The 20094-nt window shown below is 40.4% G+C and overlaps 14 protein-coding genes and 2 non-coding genes across 16 annotated transcripts; 9 read left to right on the top strand and 7 right to left on the bottom strand.

The window, feature by feature from the left end:
• Positions 1-182: 182 nt before the first annotated feature.
• Positions 183-1433, top strand: PRO1 (glutamate 5-kinase; the record flags this gene model as incomplete). The annotated part of the gene is made up of 1 exon (XM_002496194.1): positions 183-1433. The coding sequence occupies one exon, from the start codon at positions 183-185 to the stop codon at positions 1431-1433; it is 1251 nt and encodes a 416-aa protein (XP_002496239.1).
• A 3-nt stretch (positions 1434-1436) lies between these two features.
• PIH1 (Pih1p) lies at positions 1437-2447 on the bottom strand (the record flags this gene model as incomplete). Its single annotated transcript, XM_002496193.1, has 1 exon — positions 1437-2447. The coding sequence occupies one exon, from the start codon at positions 2445-2447 to the stop codon at positions 1437-1439; it is 1011 nt and encodes a 336-aa protein (XP_002496238.1).
• Positions 2448-2601: 154 nt separating this feature from the next.
• Positions 2602-4191, bottom strand: BFR2 (rRNA-processing protein BFR2; the record flags this gene model as incomplete). The annotated part of the gene is made up of 1 exon (XM_002496192.1): positions 2602-4191. One exon carries the CDS (start codon positions 4189-4191, stop codon positions 2602-2604), a length of 1590 nt encoding a protein of 529 aa, XP_002496237.1.
• A 722-nt stretch (positions 4192-4913) lies between these two features.
• Positions 4914-5189, top strand: LSO2 (Lso2p; the record flags this gene model as incomplete). Its single annotated transcript, XM_002496191.1, has 1 exon — positions 4914-5189. The coding sequence occupies one exon, from the start codon at positions 4914-4916 to the stop codon at positions 5187-5189; it is 276 nt and encodes a 91-aa protein (XP_002496236.1).
• Positions 5190-5296: 107 nt separating this feature from the next.
• On the bottom strand, positions 5297-6250 carry PET130 (Pet130p; the record flags this gene model as incomplete). Its single annotated transcript, XM_002496190.1, has 1 exon — positions 5297-6250. One exon carries the CDS (start codon positions 6248-6250, stop codon positions 5297-5299), a length of 954 nt encoding a protein of 317 aa, XP_002496235.1.
• Positions 6251-7208: 958 nt separating this feature from the next.
• Positions 7209-8405, top strand: PUS6 (pseudouridine synthase PUS6; the record flags this gene model as incomplete). Its single annotated transcript, XM_002496189.1, has 1 exon — positions 7209-8405. One exon carries the CDS (start codon positions 7209-7211, stop codon positions 8403-8405), a length of 1197 nt encoding a protein of 398 aa, XP_002496234.1.
• An 87-nt stretch (positions 8406-8492) lies between these two features.
• ZYRO0C13662g (uncharacterized protein) lies at positions 8493-12062 on the bottom strand (the record flags this gene model as incomplete). The annotated part of the gene is made up of 1 exon (XM_002496188.1): positions 8493-12062. One exon carries the CDS (start codon positions 12060-12062, stop codon positions 8493-8495), a length of 3570 nt encoding a protein of 1189 aa, XP_002496233.1.
• A 250-nt stretch (positions 12063-12312) lies between these two features.
• PEX35 (Pex35p) lies at positions 12313-13323 on the top strand (the record flags this gene model as incomplete). Its single annotated transcript, XM_002496187.1, has 1 exon — positions 12313-13323. One exon carries the CDS (start codon positions 12313-12315, stop codon positions 13321-13323), a length of 1011 nt encoding a protein of 336 aa, XP_002496232.1.
• Positions 13324-13364: 41 nt separating this feature from the next.
• CLC1 (clathrin light chain CLC1) lies at positions 13365-13742 on the bottom strand (the record flags this gene model as incomplete). Its single annotated transcript, XM_002496186.1, has 1 exon — positions 13365-13742. One exon carries the CDS (start codon positions 13740-13742, stop codon positions 13365-13367), a length of 378 nt encoding a protein of 125 aa, XP_002496231.1.
• Positions 13743-13924: 182 nt separating this feature from the next.
• On the bottom strand, positions 13925-15421 carry TRS65 (Trs65p; the record flags this gene model as incomplete). The annotated part of the gene is made up of 1 exon (XM_002496185.1): positions 13925-15421. The coding sequence occupies one exon, from the start codon at positions 15419-15421 to the stop codon at positions 13925-13927; it is 1497 nt and encodes a 498-aa protein (XP_002496230.1).
• Positions 15422-15583: 162 nt separating this feature from the next.
• On the top strand, positions 15584-15916 carry RPC11 (DNA-directed RNA polymerase III core subunit RPC11; the record flags this gene model as incomplete). Its single annotated transcript, XM_002496184.1, has 1 exon — positions 15584-15916. One exon carries the CDS (start codon positions 15584-15586, stop codon positions 15914-15916), a length of 333 nt encoding a protein of 110 aa, XP_002496229.1.
• An 88-nt stretch (positions 15917-16004) lies between these two features.
• Positions 16005-16949, bottom strand: HEM13 (coproporphyrinogen oxidase; the record flags this gene model as incomplete). Its single annotated transcript, XM_002496183.1, has 1 exon — positions 16005-16949. One exon carries the CDS (start codon positions 16947-16949, stop codon positions 16005-16007), a length of 945 nt encoding a protein of 314 aa, XP_002496228.1.
• Positions 16950-17529: 580 nt separating this feature from the next.
• ZYRO0C13530r lies at positions 17530-17601 on the top strand. The gene has a single exon. It is a non-coding gene; the product is annotated as a tRNA-Met (tRNA).
• Positions 17602-18227: 626 nt separating this feature from the next.
• On the top strand, positions 18228-18797 carry ZYRO0C13508g (transcriptional regulator NRG1; the record flags this gene model as incomplete). The annotated part of the gene is made up of 1 exon (XM_002496182.1): positions 18228-18797. One exon carries the CDS (start codon positions 18228-18230, stop codon positions 18795-18797), a length of 570 nt encoding a protein of 189 aa, XP_002496227.1.
• Positions 18798-18979: 182 nt separating this feature from the next.
• Positions 18980-19081, top strand: SNR67. The gene has a single exon (XR_002648394.1). It is a non-coding gene; the product is annotated as a snR67 (small nucleolar RNA).
• A 72-nt stretch (positions 19082-19153) lies between these two features.
• Positions 19154-20014, top strand: ECM2 (Pre-mRNA-splicing factor ECM2; the record flags this gene model as incomplete). The annotated part of the gene is made up of 1 exon (XM_002496181.1): positions 19154-20014. One exon carries the CDS (start codon positions 19154-19156, stop codon positions 20012-20014), a length of 861 nt encoding a protein of 286 aa, XP_002496226.1.
• Positions 20015-20094: the final 80 nt, after the last annotated feature.

Below are 20094 nucleotides of genomic sequence, written 5' to 3'. Positions count from 1 at the left end.
GCTCAATGTTGTCCCAAAGTTACTTATCCTTTTACCTTGTTCATGTCAAGAACTTTTTTTTCATTTACGTCAACATGTCATGTTGAAAAAAGTACTAATACTGATACTGCAACAGAACTAGTCTTTCGAGCATTGATAGCCATAGAGGGCCTTTTCCTGCTGCGATCTTCACCTTTGATATTATGAGTAAACCATATACTATTGTTATTAAGTTGGGTTCATCATCCCTTGTGGATGCAACCACTAAGGAGCCCAAGCTTTCCTTGATGTCATTAATAGTCGAGACTGTGGTAGCTCTAAGGAGGATTGGTCATCGTGTCATTATTGTATCCAGTGGTGGTATTGCCGTAGGTCTCAAGACTTTAGGCCTCGATAAAAGACCCAAAAGGTTGCCTGAAATTCAAGCGGTTGCCGCTGTAGGACAAGGTAGACTTATTGGTCGTTGGGATAAGCTGTTCTCCTATTTTGATCAAAGAATTGCTCAAGTTCTCTTGACCAGAAATGATATAGCTGAGTGGTCTCAATATAAGAATGCTAAGAACACTTTACAAGAACTTCTTAATATGGGTGTTATCCCCGTGGTTAACGAAAATGATACATTAGCGGTGTCTGAAATTCATTTTGGTGATAACGACAGTTTATCGGCAATTACGGCTGCCCTTACCGGTGCAGACTACTTATTCTTGCTTACGGATGTGGATTGTCTATTTACTGATAATCCTAGGACTAATCCAGATGCTAAACCAATCTTGGTGGTCCCCAATATGGATCAAGGATTACCTGGTGTTAGTACTGCTAGTGGGACAGGTTCTGATGTGGGAACTGGTGGAATGCAGACCAAATTAGTGGCGGCTGAATTGGCCACTAATGCTGGTGTGCACACAATTATAATGAACAGTGAATCACCATCAAGTATTTTTAAAATCGTACAATACATCCAAACTACGGAGGGTAAAACATATGAAGGTGACTTGATGGATTTACAAATCAAAGAATTGGAAACTCTGAATCAATTAAGTGTTCCTCTGCACACAAAATTCATTGCCAGTGCTGATAGACAACATTTGAAAAACAGGGAATTCTGGATGTTACATGGGTTAGTGACTAAAGGCTCTGTTATAATTGATGACGGTGCATATGCAGCATTGACACGTAAAGAGAAAGCAGGACTATTACCCGCTGGTGTGGTAGATGTGGAGGGGAATTTCCAACAGCTGGAATGTGTAGACCTGAAGTTAGGCCACAGGTTAACCAATGGTGAATGGAATAAGGACTTACCAACAACGACTGTTGGTAGGGCCAGGTGTAACTACAAAGCTACTGAAATCGCTAAGATTAGAGGTATGAAGAGTGACCGCATAGAGGAAGTTCTTGGATACTCAGATAGTGAATATGTGGCCCATAGACATAATTTGGCATTCCCACCACATTAGATCTTAGATCTTAATAGACAGTTTTTTCTCGGTTTTAATGAAGAAGCATTGCATGCGTGATTCGACTGTGCCTGGTGAATCAAAAATGTTGGGTAAAGGGATATTTAGAGTTTTCTCCTTGAATTTTTCCAAATTATTGTTTTTCACTACTAGTTCATTGTTCTTAGCATCGTATGTAACATCGTAGTCAGTGCCAGATTCCAATTCTGAGACTACTTCAATTCGAAGTGTATGAGGACTATCCGCTTTGCCCATAACGACTTTATAATTTACTTCCCTTAGCGGTTTGGATCCCTTCTCATTAATCGACAACTCATCGATTTCTTCAATTAGAGGTTTACCTGCATTCGATGCAGGTGGGTGGTTATTTATAGGGAACAGAGGCGGCAGTTCTTTTTCTTCTAAGGCTGCCTTCTCTTCATCGTCCATTAGACTTCTTCTCATCTTAATCAAATTGTCAGGTTCATCACGTCCTTCTTCCACCATCTTAGCCATTTCCTTTTTGTAGTCGTTATTTAATTCTTCTGAGAGCATTTCTAATGGTAGTATTGGTCCCTTGCTCTTCATCTTGGGGAAACTGATATCATCTCTTGAGATCTCGAGTAATTCAGCCAAATCGCACGATTCCAAGCACCATTCTACAACAATCTCTCTCAATTGATATTCCTTACGAATCCACTGAGCACACTTGGTATTAATGCAACAGTCCCAGACATAACACAATGCACCTTTCTTATCCGTATCCTGTCTCATAGAAGACGTAATGATAGGAATTTCCCATTGATCATTGATTATTAGTGGATAGACGATAGCTGGATCAAAATTTATATCTGGTTGTGGTACCTGTTCATCATGACACAAGTTAATGAATACTTTAGTGCCAATTTGTAGTTCAGGCAAATCTTTAGGTCTGTTCTTGGTTGACACTAATTTAGATTTGATGACAAACTCTGGTTTAGGATTTATAGTCACCACTGAGCTCAAATTATCCTGAGGTTTTAAAAAGAAGTTCATCCCTGGCTCTATCTGGTTAGTTTTGTATATGCATCGAGTTGATGATCATTTTAGTGAAAGCGTCTCTTTTACTATATAAATTCCAGCTATTAGTACAAAGAAGGCAATGGAAAAAACGCCTAAACAGTTATATATATAAGTGCATAATGATATTTCAACCGAAGATTTGAATATCGTCGTTCTTAATGGCTTCATCTTCTTCTGGTTGAGCTTGAGCATCTGCGTTCTCATCAAAGTTAACCTTTTGACCCAGTAGACCTGCAAAAAATTCGTCAATTTGCTCATCAGACCATTGATTTATAAATTTCTTTGGAGCTTCGTAATGAGCAATAGGATCTTGAACTGCGTAGTTGAGTTTACGACCTTTCGAAGCCTTCGTATCCACATCCTTCTTGAGTTTGTTGGAACGAGTTGTTATGGCGATCTGGGCACCAGTACCTTGAACTCTAGCATTGTTAATCTTTTTATCCACCAGATCATTCAATAGAATTCTGTAGAAATCTTCATCATCAAAGATGTATGCATTTTCCTGTATGTCAATGGCAGTTTTCCTTCTTGGGTCGTAATTCTTGGGGATATCCGGTTCCTCCGCATCTTCTTCACCTTCTGCTAATTGTTCAGTATTCAAGCCATCACTCAACTTACCTTCACTACGATCTTGTTCAAAACGAATTGGTTGTACACCCTTTCTACTCAAACGAGTACGTTTGACCAATCTCGGCAGATCTGCTAATTGGTTTTCCACTTGTACGTTCGCAGGTTGATTAATAGCTTTGAATTTAGAGCTGTTCAATGCAGATCCACCTGAAGCTGCAGAAATTTTACTGGACCATTTGTGCAAAACGGTTGATCTGTAGGGTCGTAATTGATTATCCAATTCTTCAGTTTCTTTGGTCAAGTCTTCAAAATTCCTCTTGCGTTTATTTGGGGTCTCTGTTGATAAATCATCTGAAATTTGATCTTTGCTTTGGAAATCTTTTCTAAAATCCACAATTTCCCCCATAACTTTGTTTAACATTTTAGCGGTATGCTTCAACAACTTCTCAGTACTAGATGAACCACTTTTCTCCCATGAATCTTGAGTTATTGGCAATCTGTTAACATCTGTTACCGCTTTGTGCAATTTCATTCTAACTTCTATAATATTGTCGAACAGCTTGGATTGTTCCAAGATGGCTAACCCCTTGGATGCATCACGTTTGGTACTTTCTGAAAGGTTATTAACAGCTTTCCTCCTTTCGGCCTGTACTAAGGCTGCTAAACGTTTACGTTGTTCGTCTTCGCCCTCGTCTTGCGACTCTTCACCTTCCTGAGATTCCTCCTCTGGAGAATCTTCCTCTTGAGATTCTTGATCTTCTCCATCCTCTGAATCTGTTTTAAACGACATTGCATCACTTTCACTTCCGTGTATATCACTCATTTCATTTTCATCTTCGTCACTACCACCTTCATCTTCGTCACTACCACCTTCATCTTCGTCTTCATCTTCATCTTCATCTTGACCAAATGCACTCTCTCTGGAACCTTTAGCACCCTGGTATTTTTCACCTAGTTCAATTCCATCTTTTCTCAATTTTGACTTCTCAACAGGGGCATAGTGGGCCTTCTCCAGCTGTTCGTCATCGCTAGCAGATTCGTCATTCGAATCATCGTCATTGTGTTCAAAGACGTCCTCCACATCGTAATCTTCAACAGCAGGCTTATTAGCCAAATCTGAAATCTGATCGGCTAGTAGTTTACCCATAACGTATTACTGTAATAGCCTATAGTCTAATAGTCTCGATGCTAATAGTTGATTGTATATACAAAGCTCATCTCATCTCATCTCATCTCATCGTATTGGAAAATTTGAAGATTTCCTAAATGGTACTGATTACCATAACGAGTGGCTATTTCCTAAACTAGATGGAACGACACACTGACGCTTCGAGCTAGAAAAAAAATTAAATAAATTAAATTAAATTAAATTAAAATATTAAAAAGGGTCGAAATCCCATAAGGATGATGCAACCTAGTGAGAGCATAGACTCCCTAATCCAAAATCCCTTGTTTCTCTTCTACATGCACTACGTACCTCCTTCTTCTCACTACAGCAAAGCTACATAGCAAAACTACCTCCGAAAAAAAACTACAAGAAACTAACAGAAACTAACCGATACAAGGAGAAGAGGGAGGCATTAAGGACGACTAGCTGTTCAAGAAATTCCGAAGTACAGGAAACTTTCTTGATGGTTCTCCTGAACCATTCTACTGGTTGTGTAACAGGGACAGATTGATCTAATATTCATCTCCCTTATAATGAATTCATTTCGTCTCTTACCCTAACGATTGAACCCTAACACGGGTGACCACTTCGCTGACAATCTCATCGAATACATCAATGGAATATATAAGAGGGCAAGTTTTATACAATCCAATTCCTAAGTACAAACTGTTAGTACCTCACACAGAAAACAATACTAAAAGATGGGTAAAACATTTAGAGATTCTGGTGTCAAGAAGGCAGAAGGTCGTGCAAAGAAGAATGAACAAGCTGCTCAGAAGGAGCAAGCTGCATTGGAAAAACAGGAAGCAGAGGAAGCTGCCAAGTGGGACCAAGGTTCTCGTAAGCCACATCAGAAGAGATTAGAAGAAGAAGAAAAGAAACAGGCTAAGTTGAAGGCCAAGAAGGATCGTGAAGAAATGGAAGCTGCCGAGCTGGAATCAATTAAAAAGGAAAGCCAGTCAAAGAGAACCAGTTGAACCTCATTACGCTTTCAGCTTTACGACGTAGTATGACCGGCACGGGTGATATGCATTTGTGTATTTAAAACAATATGTATAGACATTGATAATTGTAATTTTTTTCCTTATTCTTCTGCCGACTCGTCCTCAAATCTGCTCAGTGTATAGGAATGTTCACTCTGAGTGAGCAGCTTGTTGATGGTGAAGGGCTTTAGGCAGCTATTAGCCTTCTCGACCCACGTCTTGTTACTGTCCTTGTCAGATTGTAAAAATTGGTCCCATTTTAAATTGGCCACGGTAACCACACTCTGTCTTACATGATGAGCTAAGTGTTCTCTATTCTGTTCATCTGGGAAGATTAATGCCATATAGACGTAAAATCCATCCTTGGCTACTCCCTGTTTAGTTCTTCCTAATTTGTCCAAGTACTGAGCGCCTGTCTTGGAAGTTTTGCACCCAATTGTTTCTTCAACCGCTTTATCACCATGTAATCTACACCACTCTTCCACCATGTGTCTCTTCATGAACATTCTGTTAAGCCGCCTATATACTGCATAGTGCTTGGGCAGAGATGACAGATTATTTCGAAATATGGTTTTATGCTTGTTTTCCAGTTGAAAATTGTTGTTGAATTGGGCTTCACCACTTTCTCTAACGTTAACCGCAGGCTTAGTCTTACGGAAAAGCCCTAGGAAATGTTCAGGTGGGTAGTAGTTTAGTTTAAAATACTTGCATTGGTAAACTAGTGCCTCTGGACTAAAGACACGATACGCATTTTGGTATTTTTGTACAACACCAGAACTACCTCTGATCTTGGATGCTAAATTGTCTTGGGATCTCGTACCGTACTTACCGAACCCAGATAGGAAAGTATTGCCTGCAATGGAACCATCTGGATCTACCGATACTAAATCGTAGTTGAAGGGAATGTTTGACGAGGACGATATAGGTTTGGAGGTTTCCGTAACTGGAGTTGTTGTAACGTTGTAGGGATTTGAACCGTCTCGAGACATGACAACTAGACGAGATGGTTTAGCATCTTCAGAAATCCATCTCAGTGCTCTGACACTCGATCTCATGTTAGTACATCGGTAGTTTTGATGATGTGAAGATGTTCTTGGACTCGTCTTGATGAGTGGTGAAATTTGTAAGAGGGCATGTGACGTTGAGGAGGTAGAGGAATATGGAGACTACGGGTTGAAGTTTCGATCCATAGCGAAAAGGATGGATTGAAGTATATGGTGCTTGTGGAAACTTGGTGCTAGTGTCGGTTCTCGTAATGTATATATACATACATATATATATATATATATATATATATATATATATATCTCATTCGTGTTATCACTTTATACGTAATTAGCCGCCAACGTAGATTATACTGGATTCCTCGAGAGTTGAAGCCATTACTTGGCTCGAATACATTATTATCCTCTTCATTAGCACCAGAGTCTGTACCTTGGGCTACAACACATGTTCTTGTCTTGTGTTATTTGAGTAGACCGGTGACTACATTAGAACCTCTCATTATAGATGTAGTCCTTTGATTCCCATATTTGAAGGAGTTCCAAGTCTCTAGGCATTAGAAATCTGTCTTATGAAGACACATTTCAATATGGTGGATTTTGACTTATAAGAATATTTAAAGATTAGTTCATCAAGCATATCATTCAGCATTGGGATACTGATAAGCAACGAATGAACGAGAGAATCCCATGATGCAGAGAGGAAGACAGAATGTTTGCTTAAGACACATTCGAGCAGACGCTTCTTGCCAGTGAGTTGCATTTAACGCTAAAATCTACTATTACTACTACTGCTATTACAACACTAGCGCCTTCCATCCCTCTTTAAGACAAAGTCATACATTTCATACACTCATCATCACCTTGAAGGCTCAAACGAATCGGTTTTACGCATCACTGCTGTTTACACCATTAACATCTGTATTGATCTTCGTTGAGTTGAAAAAAAATAGACAAGACTAAACGGTCAAGCATCATTCTTCACCAATACCAATCTATTGGTTGAGTTATTATGGGTATTCAAGTGTATTTCAGTCGCGGTTTGAGAAAGATACGACCTTACTATCACAAAAGGACTGCCTTCGCTAAGGGAAGATGGTTTCAAAGGACGCTGTTAGATGTAATGGTAAATGAATTCAGATCTTATTCTGAAAACCATTATTTAACTGAGATTAAGAAAGGGAATCTGGCGATAATACGAGAGGGAAAAACTCTAGATCCTAGTGAAGTTTTATCTTCACCTATTAGAAATAACGATACTGTTCAAACTTTGAGACACAAGCACGAACCGCCAGTCTTGCAATGGTCTGAGAATGAGGAAGATATTCCGGGTATTAAAGTTGCTGGATTCGATATAGTTCACGAAAATGATAACCTTTTAGTCCTTAACAAACCAAGTGGGATTCCGATTCATCCTACCGGTCAATTCTACCAGAATACCATTACTGAGATTTTGAAAAGACATGGTAAAACAGCTCTGCCATGTTATCGATTAGATAAATTGACGTCAGGTCTTTTAATAATGGCAAAGAATACGGAAACTGCTGGAGGTATCCAACTAAAGATAAGAGATCATGATATGAGCAAGTATTACCTTGCTAGAGTTAAGGGTAAGTTCCCTCATTCATCATCTGAAGACTTCTATGAGCCGCCAATTCCTTTCCAGGATCCATTATTAGTGACACAAGAAGAATCTCCCGTTTACACCGTAGAGCCTAAAAAGCAATTCCCATCAGGTCTTTCACCTGTAAAAGATGCAAGAACAAGCTTCTATCCTCTCAAATATTTTCCACATTGTGATCAGAGTCTAGTAGTTTGTAAACCGTTGACGGGAAGGACACATCAAATTAGAATTCACTTGGCAAGGTTAGGACACCCGATAGTGAATGATCCTTTCTACAATATTGACAACGTGGAATATCCGACTCGTTCGAAATTCATAATAAAAGTTGAAGATTGGACCAAATCGAAATATTCGTATGAACAGTTGGAACAACTATTTGAAACTTTCATCAAAGAGTGTGAGAATGTTCAAGCAGATAGAGCGGCTGGTCGAGATCAACTAGAAAGATGTACTGAATGTGATTCTTTGTTATTGCAAGATCCCGATTCACAAGAATTGACGATTTGGCTGCATGCATGGAAATATGAAGATTCACAAGGAGACTTTTCCTTTACTACTGCTTTACCTTCATGGGTCAATGAATAAAACATATACAATCTTTTTTGTTTCGGATATTTTTGCATATAGTCCAATTATATAATTACAAAACTTGTCTTACAAGCAATAATAAATCTACCATCCGATGTAGTCCCTTCCAGTGACCCTGAATATTTTCAATCTACCACTCCTCATATGGTGTAGTTTGTAACTGGATTGAAAGACTTTGCCGGAATATTCTTCAATAACTCTAAGTTTACCTTTCGCAAGTTCAAAATCTGTAATTACACTAGCATATGGCTCAGATTCAGAGCCCACTGCCAAGATCTTCCTTTCACCAGTTCTTGTGGACACATCGAATTTCCCCTTTCTGATCACCAGTATATCACCAGGTCTGATATCTTTAGCGTTATCGACGTTAGGATGCTCTCCAGCTTTATACCTAAAGACAGGGACACCAAAAGTTCTAGATTCGATTGGTAAGATAATTTCAGGACTCAAACGAGAAAGAATGGAGCTCAAGAAGTCTGTAGTATGACTATCAACTAGGGAGTGAGCCTTTTGAAGGATAAAACTACCATACTTGTCGGAATATTCGTCAAGCAATTCTGGTTGGTGCCTTATTGGATGGAACGTCTGTGTAACACGAACAGTCTCTTGAGGTTTATCCGGATTAAAATTTACACTTAGATGAAGCTGAGAGAAGTCTTCATAAAGGAAATAAAAATCCCTAACCATGTAGCGCTCATGAGACCTCTTGTTCACCAAATGATCATCTACTTCCATAATGCATTTCACCTTAGGACCAAATAACCTAGATGGGAATATTTTTTCAAGCCACCAAGAGTCACTTGGATTAAATTCAACCGATCTTTGATTAGAAGATTCAGGAAACTCTTTGGTGGAACCGGCTCTCTTTAACTTTTTGGGTTCATCAGTTGGTGATTCGACGGGAACAGGTGGTGCAGGGGCAGGAACAGGTGGTGCAGAAGCAGATGGTGGTACTGAACCTGGCACTGGAGGGGGGTCTCTTGTGTATCCCGACGAGACCGCAGAATCCTCAGATGCACGTTTACCCAAGGGAATTGGTGGAGATCCTGGAATAGGAGGTGCTGCTTTTGGTGGACCCATTTTTGGTACGTCTGGTGAACCTGGAACCGGTGGAGCATGACCTCTTGGCAAATCTGCAGTATCAGGAACAGGAGGGGCAGAAGATCTTGGGAATCCAGGAGTACCAACAATTGGTGGTGGAGACTTAGGAGAACCAGAACCTTCTAAAGAACCCGGAACTGGTGGCGCAACCCTTGGAGGCCCATCAGGGATAGGTGGTGGAGAGAGAGGAGGACCAGAACGTTCTAAAGAACCTGGAACTGGTGGTGCAACCATTGGAGGTCCATCAGGAATAGGTGGAGGAGGTGGACTTTTTGGACGCTCGGTACTACTACGATGTGAGGGCATCCCTTTTGGAGATTCGCTGGGAATTGATGGAGGGGGTGGACTATTCGAGCGTTCAAAACCACTAGGAACCGGCGGTGCACCTCTAGGAGGTCCGCTGGGAATTGGTGGAGCTACTTTGGGTGGTTCGCCACTGCCTGGAACTGGTGGTGCACCTCTTGAAGGTCCATCATTACTTGAAGCTGGCGGATTCAAACCTCTTTGCAATTCTGACTCGCCTGGAACAGGTGTAGTTTCCGCTGAATGTTCATGAGTCCCTGGAATTGATGAAGGAGGGGGTGGTGGTGGACTTTTCCGGCTTGGAACATGGTCAATGGTAGAAGGTGGTCTACCCAAAGTGGAACCAGTTTTACGGACTGAAGGATGACGAGATGGTGGTGAAAGTGGTGGAACCGATGTACCTGAACGAGAAAGAGACTTTTGTTGCGAGGAAGATTCCATGCTTGGATCTATTGTAGAACCTCTCGAGTAAGAATCAGTATTTTGAGGAGTACGATCTAGATCTTCAGTGTTGGTAAACAACTTGTCAAATCCAGAAGCTTGTGGGTTAGAAACCCCAGGAGAATTCGATGGTGCATTTTCGTCCATAAAGGAATCACGATTTGTAGGAATCGGTGGAGACCCAGGAAATGGTGGTACATGCGGCATTGATGGTTTATCGGTAGGATGGTGTTGTTGATCCGCTAACTCGGATAAGTTTCTATCTGTGTTTTCCGCCGAAGAATCATAACCAGTGGAATCCGACTGAGCCAAGTTACCAACCATTGCCGGACTTTCTCCAGTATATTTTGGTGCTGCATTCTTTGAGGGTTGGAAAGCTGTATTTTCGTTAAAAGAACTTTGAGAATCACCGGCTTCCTCTTCATCCGCCAGGGCGCCAGGAGTATCCAAAAGGGGAGCGCCTTCGGCGCCCTCTTTACCCTTTTCAACTCCTGGGTAATCATGATCGCGAAGTTCTTTGTCACCGAACTCCTCAGTAGTAGAAGGTTTATTGAGGAACGAAATAGCGTTTGGATCTGCAAAGGGCATAATTGGCACTACTTTAGGAATGGAGCTTTCTTCATTATCAAGATCACCAGTAGGTTTCTCAGATAAACTCTTCTTCTTCTTATTCGATCCTGCACCAATCCCTGCACCAAAAGCAGGCGGCATACCAAACGGGTTGAAACCAACAGGTCCACCACCAAAACGCTGTGCATCGGCCATCTTGGCCATCTTTGCAGTTAAAGCAGCACGGCGTTTCTCTTCTTCATCTTCTTCACTATCTTCGTCTTCTTCTTCATCTTCATTAGGTTCGTCATTAGGTTTTTGTTCAATTGGACCCATCCCTTGAGATTCAAACTCTTCTTGTGGTTTTTCTGTTGTCAGATGCTGGTGGTCAGTTTCGTCCTCTTTGTGCCTATTAAAGTCGTCTCTTGGCCCCTCACCAAAGGAAGCACTGTCTCTTAAGCTAGGTGACTCCAGCTCTTCCCTACTATCTATATTCCTCGACAAACCACGAGAGGAAGGATCCAAGGAAACAGGTGGTTTATCTTCAATTCCTTCTTTTGTAGACTGTGAAGGAGCAGGCTCAATTGGGTTTGCCTCTTTCTTCGTCCTCTTGGCTAACTTCTCTTGCTCCTTCTGCATCTGTCTTCTCTGTTGCTCTTGCAACATCGCAATCCTCTCTCTCAAACTAGTTTTAGGTAACTGTTCTTGTTCGAATTCATTGGATCCTGTATGATTGATAGGTCCAGGTTCGAAATCTACTTCACTAGCGATACTTTGCTTCCTCTCATGGTGCGGTTGTTGAATTTCTTGTTGCAGTTGTTGCTCTTCTTTTTCCTCATTCACTGGTGCTGGTTCCATGGAATCATAGAAAACTGTACCTCTATTTCCTGGTATGTTCAATCCCTGGATAGCGTCTTGATAAGATGATACTGATGGTCTACTTCTCGATTTGGGTGAATTAGTTGTCTGAGCATCAACCCAGTGGTCATCTTCGTCATCGTCCTCATCATCTTCATCATAGGCAGCTGTAGTAGGCGTATTTTTGGCTGGAGGTGCTTCATAAATTGTTACAAATCCTTTGGGAAAGATACCTTGATGCAATTCACTATCTACACTTTTAAATTCACCAAAATACCATTGATCATCCTCGATGGATGTAACTGTAATTACCTGATCCTTATCAAAATTTAGGTCGTCTTCGAAATCTGATCTGTATGGATACTGTGCCACCACATGAAATGGCACTGTAGGTTCACTCATATCTCTCAAATGGAAGACACCACTTCCTTTTAATCACTGTTGTTGTTGTTTGCAGAAAAGTGTTGATAGTATACTTCCCCTTTTCCTTGTTGAAGACGCGAGGACCCTCAAACAGTCCAAAGGTTGGTCGATAGATAATGAAATCAAAAAATCTTTATCCAAGAAAAACGACCCAAGCACTTCTGTTTGAAGGCTAAATCAGACTTGTACCGTATCTTGCGGGTTTGTATTTGGTAATAAGGTCTTTAGGATGAGTGCTTCTGACGGATTGGGGAGGATTTTTAGGCTCATCGCGGCCAGTAATGGTAATTGGCAGAGTGTGATCAAGAAAATTGTGGTCACTTATGGGGTTGTAGCGGTACTGTTCTTACTGCGTGTTAGACGTCGAAGGTACCAGCATCTCTTCAGTTGGTTACGCAATGCAACTGCACTATCGACTTTGCATCTTTACCCTTTACTGCGGGATAAGAAATTATTGGGTTCTAACCGCCAATTGGCGTGGTGTATCGTGTCAGCAGCAGCAGTAAAATACGCTACAAGAGTACCCGCTTGGCTGCCGTCGTATTTGACAATAGAAGTAATTTCTGACTACGTGATGAGCCGACCATCGTTGTTAAGGCTTTTACAAGGTTTGGAAGAGGCAAGATTGATTAGAATTAGACAATTGACACTCTGCGTGCTAGTTCCTCTATTATATTTGAGGCCAAATGGTAAAAAATGGTTTGGCAAAAGTTCGCTGGTTCGAGACTTTGCCCTCTTTTACGGCGTTTGGAACCTTACATCGATATATCGATACTGTAAAAACTTGATTAGACGTAAGAGAAAATCGAGTGCACCTACATTGAAACTAGTTGCCCCAAAAGATGAGTGGCCCTTAGTATCTACAAGTCTCAAGCCTCTAATGGATAAATTGACTGAATTACAAGAATTAACGGTTTCCAACAAACATACCCTTTTCGAGACCTTAATGGATTCTGCTTTAGTGAAGAATGTGGTCCCCTGTTTGAAATGGTCACTTTGGCGACAATTTTGCATCCGTGTACTTTCACAAGTTAAATTGGGTCGCACTCAAATAATGAAGTCACTGATGTTAATGTTTGGATTTTTGGTGTTGGATCATAACCGTAAAATGGATATTTCACCACAATTACTCAAATACCTGGTACGTTGTCAATTGAAAGAATACTTGGAAAAAGGGAACGATTTTAAAAAGTGGTTGACATTTGCCTCTTTGAACGTCGCATTATACACCACTCACTAAATGCCTATGTAATATTTTTTTTCTCTGTATTATTATCTGTATTATGCCCCTGGTGCTGCAGTATTGCCCTTTAGTCTCTGCAAAATCTCCTTAAACTTAGACTTATCCCTACCTGCAACTTGATCAGCATCATCTTCGTTGATCAATTGCAATACACGATCCCATGTAGTTGTACCTTCTTGTAATGAGAATTCATCCCTGTTCTTTTGAAATTCTTCAGCTTCTTTTCTCACACCTTCTAATTGTTCAGATTTCTTACGATTATAGTTCTCGTAAAATTCATCAATGTGCTTAATTGCTTCCTCCTTCAATTCTTCCTTTGCCTTTGCATCTGCCTCGTCTCTTTCTGCAAGTTCTGTTTCACGCTTCTGCTTCCATTCAGCAATTACACTGCTGCCATTTTCGACTTCTGAAGACATTTCAAGGTTAATTGGTTAAAGATCTCTGCTATATAACCTATACCCTATAAAGAGGATAAGTCTTGTATTATTGCAGTAGATGTGTGTATACGTATAAGTCGTCCTCTTCCTCATTGGTGTCAAGTTACGTATGAAGTGATGGTCATAAGGTTGAATATTTAAGATATTACAATTTCTCGAGATTATTTGATAAGTATTGATGCTCCTAATCCGACCTCTATCAATTCGTTCTTTTGTAGATCAACTATCTTCAGACCCGGCAGAGTAGAATAATAACCTGACATTATTCCCACGAAATTCAATTGGACAAAATAAGTTTCTTGTGGTCCTATAATGGGCACTTTGTAGTCGTTAGAAAGCAATATTACCCCCTCCATGGTTCTATGGTATCTTTTATGCATCTGATATTGTCTTTCCAATGACAATGGAGCCGACGCAGGTGGTAATGGTGGAGGATTCTTGTTGTTGTAGTAGATGACTAAATCTAGAGGCTGCAAGGAGGAGTTAACGATTTGTAAAGTCATAGTAAATTGATCTCCTCTATAAGTGGTGATGTTTTTATCCAGAAATTTGAATTTCACGTTGTTCAATTTATTATTCGTAAACGAGGTGGTCGATCCCACGAGATTCATTCGAGATCCAAGTGCATACATTCTAGATGCGGGCAAAGATGTTGATGTTGGGTTGGGAGTACTGACCAAGGGCTTCTTTAATGTAACATCGGTCTCCCAAGTTGTAGAGATAGGTACTTTACCTTCTGATAGCGACAAGTCGTATTTCAATGTAATCTTTACTCTATGAGGGGAATTGCCTCCATCTGGTACCAGGGGTAATTGATAACTGACATTATAACTATCATGAGCCACACATTGGAACGGTACGGGGAATGGTCTTATAGGGTTTAAAGGACATCGATTACTTTTATCCACCAGCTCGTAACTGACTTGATGGAATTCTAAGGTTAACTCGTCATTACTGGAAGAGGGATCCTGTCCCTCTTGGTGGTTCTTATTTCGTAAGTATTGCTCAGTAAATTGCAAAGAAGCTTTGGAAGTTTGGAAATCTAATGACGAAATAATGCAATGACTGTTTTTGAGCAAAGAATTTCTTAGTCTCATGTTGAGTAAAGAATAGATTGGAAATTGAAGACTAACACTTTTAATTTCATCAGCCCCATCATTAGTCACTGTTCGAGATCTCACAGGCGAACCGATCACAGGTGTAGAAGATTCACTTACTAGTGGCGATACTGTCTCAAAACTGGGGATAAAATCGTCATCGGCATCACCGCCATTATTCATAGGTGTAGCCTCGTTACTAGATCCTTCTATGTTATCTTCCATGTATTCAACGGTAAATTTGATCTGGTTGTTATACCCATTATTCATAACGACACTTGATCTAAACAAACTATCTCTAACTTCTGATCTCAAAATCCATCTAGTCTGCTCATCTTGATCTACTATTTTTTGGAAAGGTGCTAATCCTTGTAATTGTAAAACTTTAGCGTCATTGATCCAAACCATAAAATTTCGAATCTGTGTCTGAGCATTGTTTGGCCTCAGATGGACTGTTAATTCCTCATCAAATATTACAAATCGACGTAGCTCGTGTGAATGCCTTACTTTCTCGAAAGTAGAGCTCTGATCAAGTGGAATCAATGGTATACAGCACTCCATAGTGCCTTATGTCATCGATTTCTTTTTTGGATTATTTTTGATCGTCTTCGTTTGTCCCGTTTTATTTGTTCAAGTCAACTTCAGTTTTGATGTTAGATGAACTTCAACAAAAAATCGACTTGAAATTTGGACAAAAGGTTGACGAGAGTTACACAAGCCAATATGCTATCATTCTGTCCCCTCTGTAATAATATGCTACTGATAGCGAGTTCAGATAGTGGGATATATACTTTGACGTGTAAATCTTGTCCCTATGAGTTCCCCATAGAGGGCATCGAGGTCTACGATAGAAAGAAATTGCCAAGGAAAGAAGTCGATGATGTGCTCGGTGGTGGATGGGATAATGTCGATCAAACAAAGGTTCAATGTCCTAATTATGACAAGTGCGCTGGTGAAAGTGCCTATTTCTTCCAGTTGCAAATCAGATCTGCTGATGAGCCGATGACGACTTTTTTCAAATGTGTCAACTGTGGAAATCGTTGGAAGGAAAATTAAACGCTTACATATATGTATATATGTATATAAATATTTCTTTATTTTTTGTGTGTATGAGTTTTTTTGTATTTGTAATTTATTGTGGTCTTTACTCTTTAGCCCAGTTCTTTGGATGATGGGTAGCTTCTAGCAGCTTTGCCTCTGGAGTACCCTGTTCTGGATGATGGTTGTACAGCCAGGAAGCGTGCTCAGGCAATGACATTAGAATAGATTCGATACGTGAACCCGGGGTTCTCAATCCAAATTGAGTGCCTCTGTCGTAAATCAAATTAAATTCCACATATCTACCACGACGGATCGCTTGCCATTTCTTCTGTTCTGGGGTATATGGTGTATCTTTTCTACGAGCCACGATGGGGATGTATGAAGGGATAAACGCATCAAAACAATCTTCAACAATCTTCAAAATATCTGTAGCTGGTCTGTCGTCAAAATCATCAAAGAAAATACCACCAATACCACGCATCTCTTCACGGTGTGCAATGTAGAAATAATCATCGCACCATTTCTTAAATTTGGGGTATAGATTTTTATCATGCTTATCCAAGGCACGCTTGTGAAGAGTATGGAAGTGCTCTGCATCTTCCTCATACAGATAGCTTGGTGTTAAATCAGCACCACCACCGAACCACCATGCCTGTGGTGAGCCATCTGCATTCCAGGTTTCGAAATAACGATAGTTTAAGTGAGTAGTTGGTGCATGAGGGTTGTGGGGATGGATCACCATTGACAGTCCACATGCGAAGAATTTCGTACCTTCATTATGGGTTAACTCTAAGTTTTTATGGTTATCACGCATTGCACTAACAGCTTGTGGTGTAAGTTTACCGTAGACCACAGAGACGTTAACACCACCCTTCTCAAAAGTGTCACCATTTTGAATAACCATGGATGTACCACCACCGCCATCGTTACCACGAGCCCAAGTATCAGTTTGGAACTTTACGGTATCCAATGATTCAAGAGCTTGTGTAATTTCTAACTGCTTACGGTGCACAAGCGCCTCCATCTGCTGTCTAATAGGAGTGTCCATGGTTAACGATTTGATTTTGCTTGGGGATAGAACGAACTGTCAGTATCTTCTTCAGTTGGTCCTTCTATATATCTGCTCTTTTTTTATAAAAAGTTCGTTTAACTTGCAAATCGCTCGAACAAAGCTTATGCGAACCATATTACATGATCCATCAGCTAAGCTATATGGTCATGTAATAATCTATTGTTAAACGATATACGAACTATCAAAAAGAGAGTGAAGTACCTTTTACGACCTTGCAAGGGTTCCTTTGACTTCACCATGTCATGAACTAGAATGGCATGTTATCTATGGAGAGGTGAAGCGCGTGATTCTAGTACCATCTTGAGCCATAGGTAGTAGAAATCGGAACGTATATAAGAAGGTCTTTAGACCTTGTCAAACTAGTTTTCATACGGGTAAAACAATAGGAGGTATGATAGTATCACAGTCTCTTCATTAAGCACTAACGCCTTTGCTTGAGCGGGGGGAGAATTTGTGATATCATTAACCTAACGAGAGGGACCCTGGTTTATTCCACATGCTCGATACAGTACCATTACACTGCAACTTTTTGTTCACTACTCCATCAAACTTATTAAGCGCCGTGGCGCAGTGGAAGCGCGCAGGGCTCATAACCCTGATGTCCTAGGATCGAAACCTAGCGGCGCTAATAATTTTTTTCTATTAGTTGCTTTGTTAAACAAAACATCCCAACACCGCATATCCAGAACAACACTCCCAGTAAATAACTTAATTATATCTACATAAACAAGTCTTATCTAAAAAAAGCCCCTCTGAGACAAAATGGAATCTCAAAGTGTTACCTCGTGGTTGCTTGAATATTAATAGACGTTTTTGTGTAATGGAATGATTGACGGTACAGGAAAATCGAACATAGTAACAAGAGAAAACAAAAGAGGGATGTCTCAGAAAATTCCCTAGTGTTAAAATAGTTGAGACCTTGCCCACGTTTTTCTGGATAGATATATCTCAAACATACTACAAAGGTTATATTGCTGACTACAATACCGCGTCGACTAGACTCGGTCCGTCGCTTACCGATATGCCACTTCCACATAGGTATGGACATTCCGTTGCACCCTGCCGAGAAATAAATTTTTTTTTTACGTCCTTCCCGTTGCGTGCTATGCCAAGCGTACCAGACCCTGAGTTCTTGGCAATATATAAAGATGTATAAAGACTTGGCAGATTAGAAAGAAGTGAAGTGTTAAAACATAATACATCCCTCCAACATAACGAACGAAAGCAATTTTTTAGTACAAAAAGATAACACTCATGATGCTTGTGCAGGGAAGAAAGTACACAACGCTACTTCCATCTCTTACAGATTTGCTGGCCGTTGAGGAGAATCTAAAATGTAAATTGAACAAGTTTGCATTCGACGAAGTCGGAAGGAAACCATCTGGAACGGTGACAGGGACGACACTATCACGTAAGCCAGTTGCGCTTGCTCCACCCCTTTTGGCTCCACCTTACGCTCAGGTCGATACTTCGTCTTCACAGGGTAGCACAAGCGGGAGCGAATCTCTCGGGACGTCACCCGTAACCCACAGAATAAGAAAACGCAGAAATACAAACAGCAGTAATAATAGTGAAAGGCGACACGTGTGTCGAATCTGTTATAAGGGTTTTACGACGAGCGGCCATCTAGCAAGACACAATAGGATACACACTGGTGAGAAAAATCACGAATGTCCGTACGAAGGCTGTGATCAAAAATTTAGCAGACACGATAACTGTATTCAGCATTACAGAGCGCATGTCAAGAGGGAACTGAGGGTGTCAGAAGCTCTACGAACTGGAAATAGTAATACTAGTAGCACTGCAGGTGGTGCCGGTATATAGCACATGATGGCCTGGTTTCTTGTCGTTTATTACGTGTCGTGTTAATATGGTGTCATTTTGTAATTTCGTGGGAAGTGATGATAGAATAGTATAAATAACGGATTATAAAAATGTACTTGGTATTCTTGTTTCTTTCCTCTTACTCTCTTCTCTCTTTCTCTTTTTTTTCCTTCTCAGATCTATAAGCACTATGATGAACACTTAGTAACAACAACAACGAATTTCTTCAACCGAAATTTTATGTGGAATATTATACTTTGACGCTTTTTAACCCTGAGTGCTTACAAAAAAACGATTATAAAAAATTTTTCTTGTTAACTTAAACTTACTCTCTTAGCATATCTTGATAAGGCAACATGGAGGTCAGTATCTGCTCCAAGTGTTTAGGTAATGGTGATGCTTTGACCAAATATGCTAGTGGATCTCAATGTAAGGTATGTACTGGTGTGTTTGACGTCTATGCCGTTAAACAACGTAATTCACTGGTCAAGACCTTGGTATGTCATAGATGTTCTCAGCAGAGAAACATATGTCAGTGCTGTCTGTTAGATCTGTCCTGGGGAGTCCCCACAGAACTTAGAGACAGATTACTATCATTAATCCACGATGACCCTTCGTTAAAGACCCAGGAGGCCCGCAATGATATGATGAGAAGATTTTTGTCCTTAAAGGATGTGAAATTAGGTGGTGCTCAAATTACCAGTCAGACGGACTCCTTAGAGGAATTAAAACCATTGTTGCAGATTAACAAATCGCTACAACAGGACCTTTATGCATCTAACCATTATTTGATCTGCAATCTAGACAAATCAATTCCAAAGTGGAAGGTCGAATCTGCAGTTGATGGAATCGTAGGTATCGAAGGTTCTGTCGAGTCTGTAAGCGTAAATCCCGAAGCCCGAGTAGCTTGCATAACTGTTAAAGATGACGCAAGTACAAAATTTGTGGAAAAACTTGAAAAATGCAAGAGCAAGGGTAAGATGACGGTTAGAGGTAAACTGACTATTGACAGATTCAATACAGTGGTTACAAGTTTACAAGAACCGGTTAAATTGGATGGATTTAGTGATAACCTTGGTATTTTTTTACAAAAAAACGTCTTGTTTGCGGAATCAAGAAGGGATCGCGAGACGCCTGGAAGGCGGACTCAAAATAAACCGGGGAAACCGAATAAAGTCACAAAGAGATCCAAAAGAGCTCGAGATTTAGAACTATAAGAATCGTTCATAAGTAATTGTTTTGTAGTTTTAGTAGATTTGAATTTGTTCGTTGTTATTAATTAATTCATCCTAACACC

The sequence above is a fragment of the Zygosaccharomyces rouxii genome, assembly GCF_000026365.1.
Source record: "Zygosaccharomyces rouxii strain CBS732 chromosome C complete sequence".
NCBI lineage: Eukaryota > Fungi > Ascomycota > Saccharomycetes > Saccharomycetales > Saccharomycetaceae > Zygosaccharomyces > Zygosaccharomyces rouxii.
The sequence above is the reverse complement of the archived record's forward strand: the minus strand, read 5'-3'. Positions and strand labels throughout refer to the sequence as shown.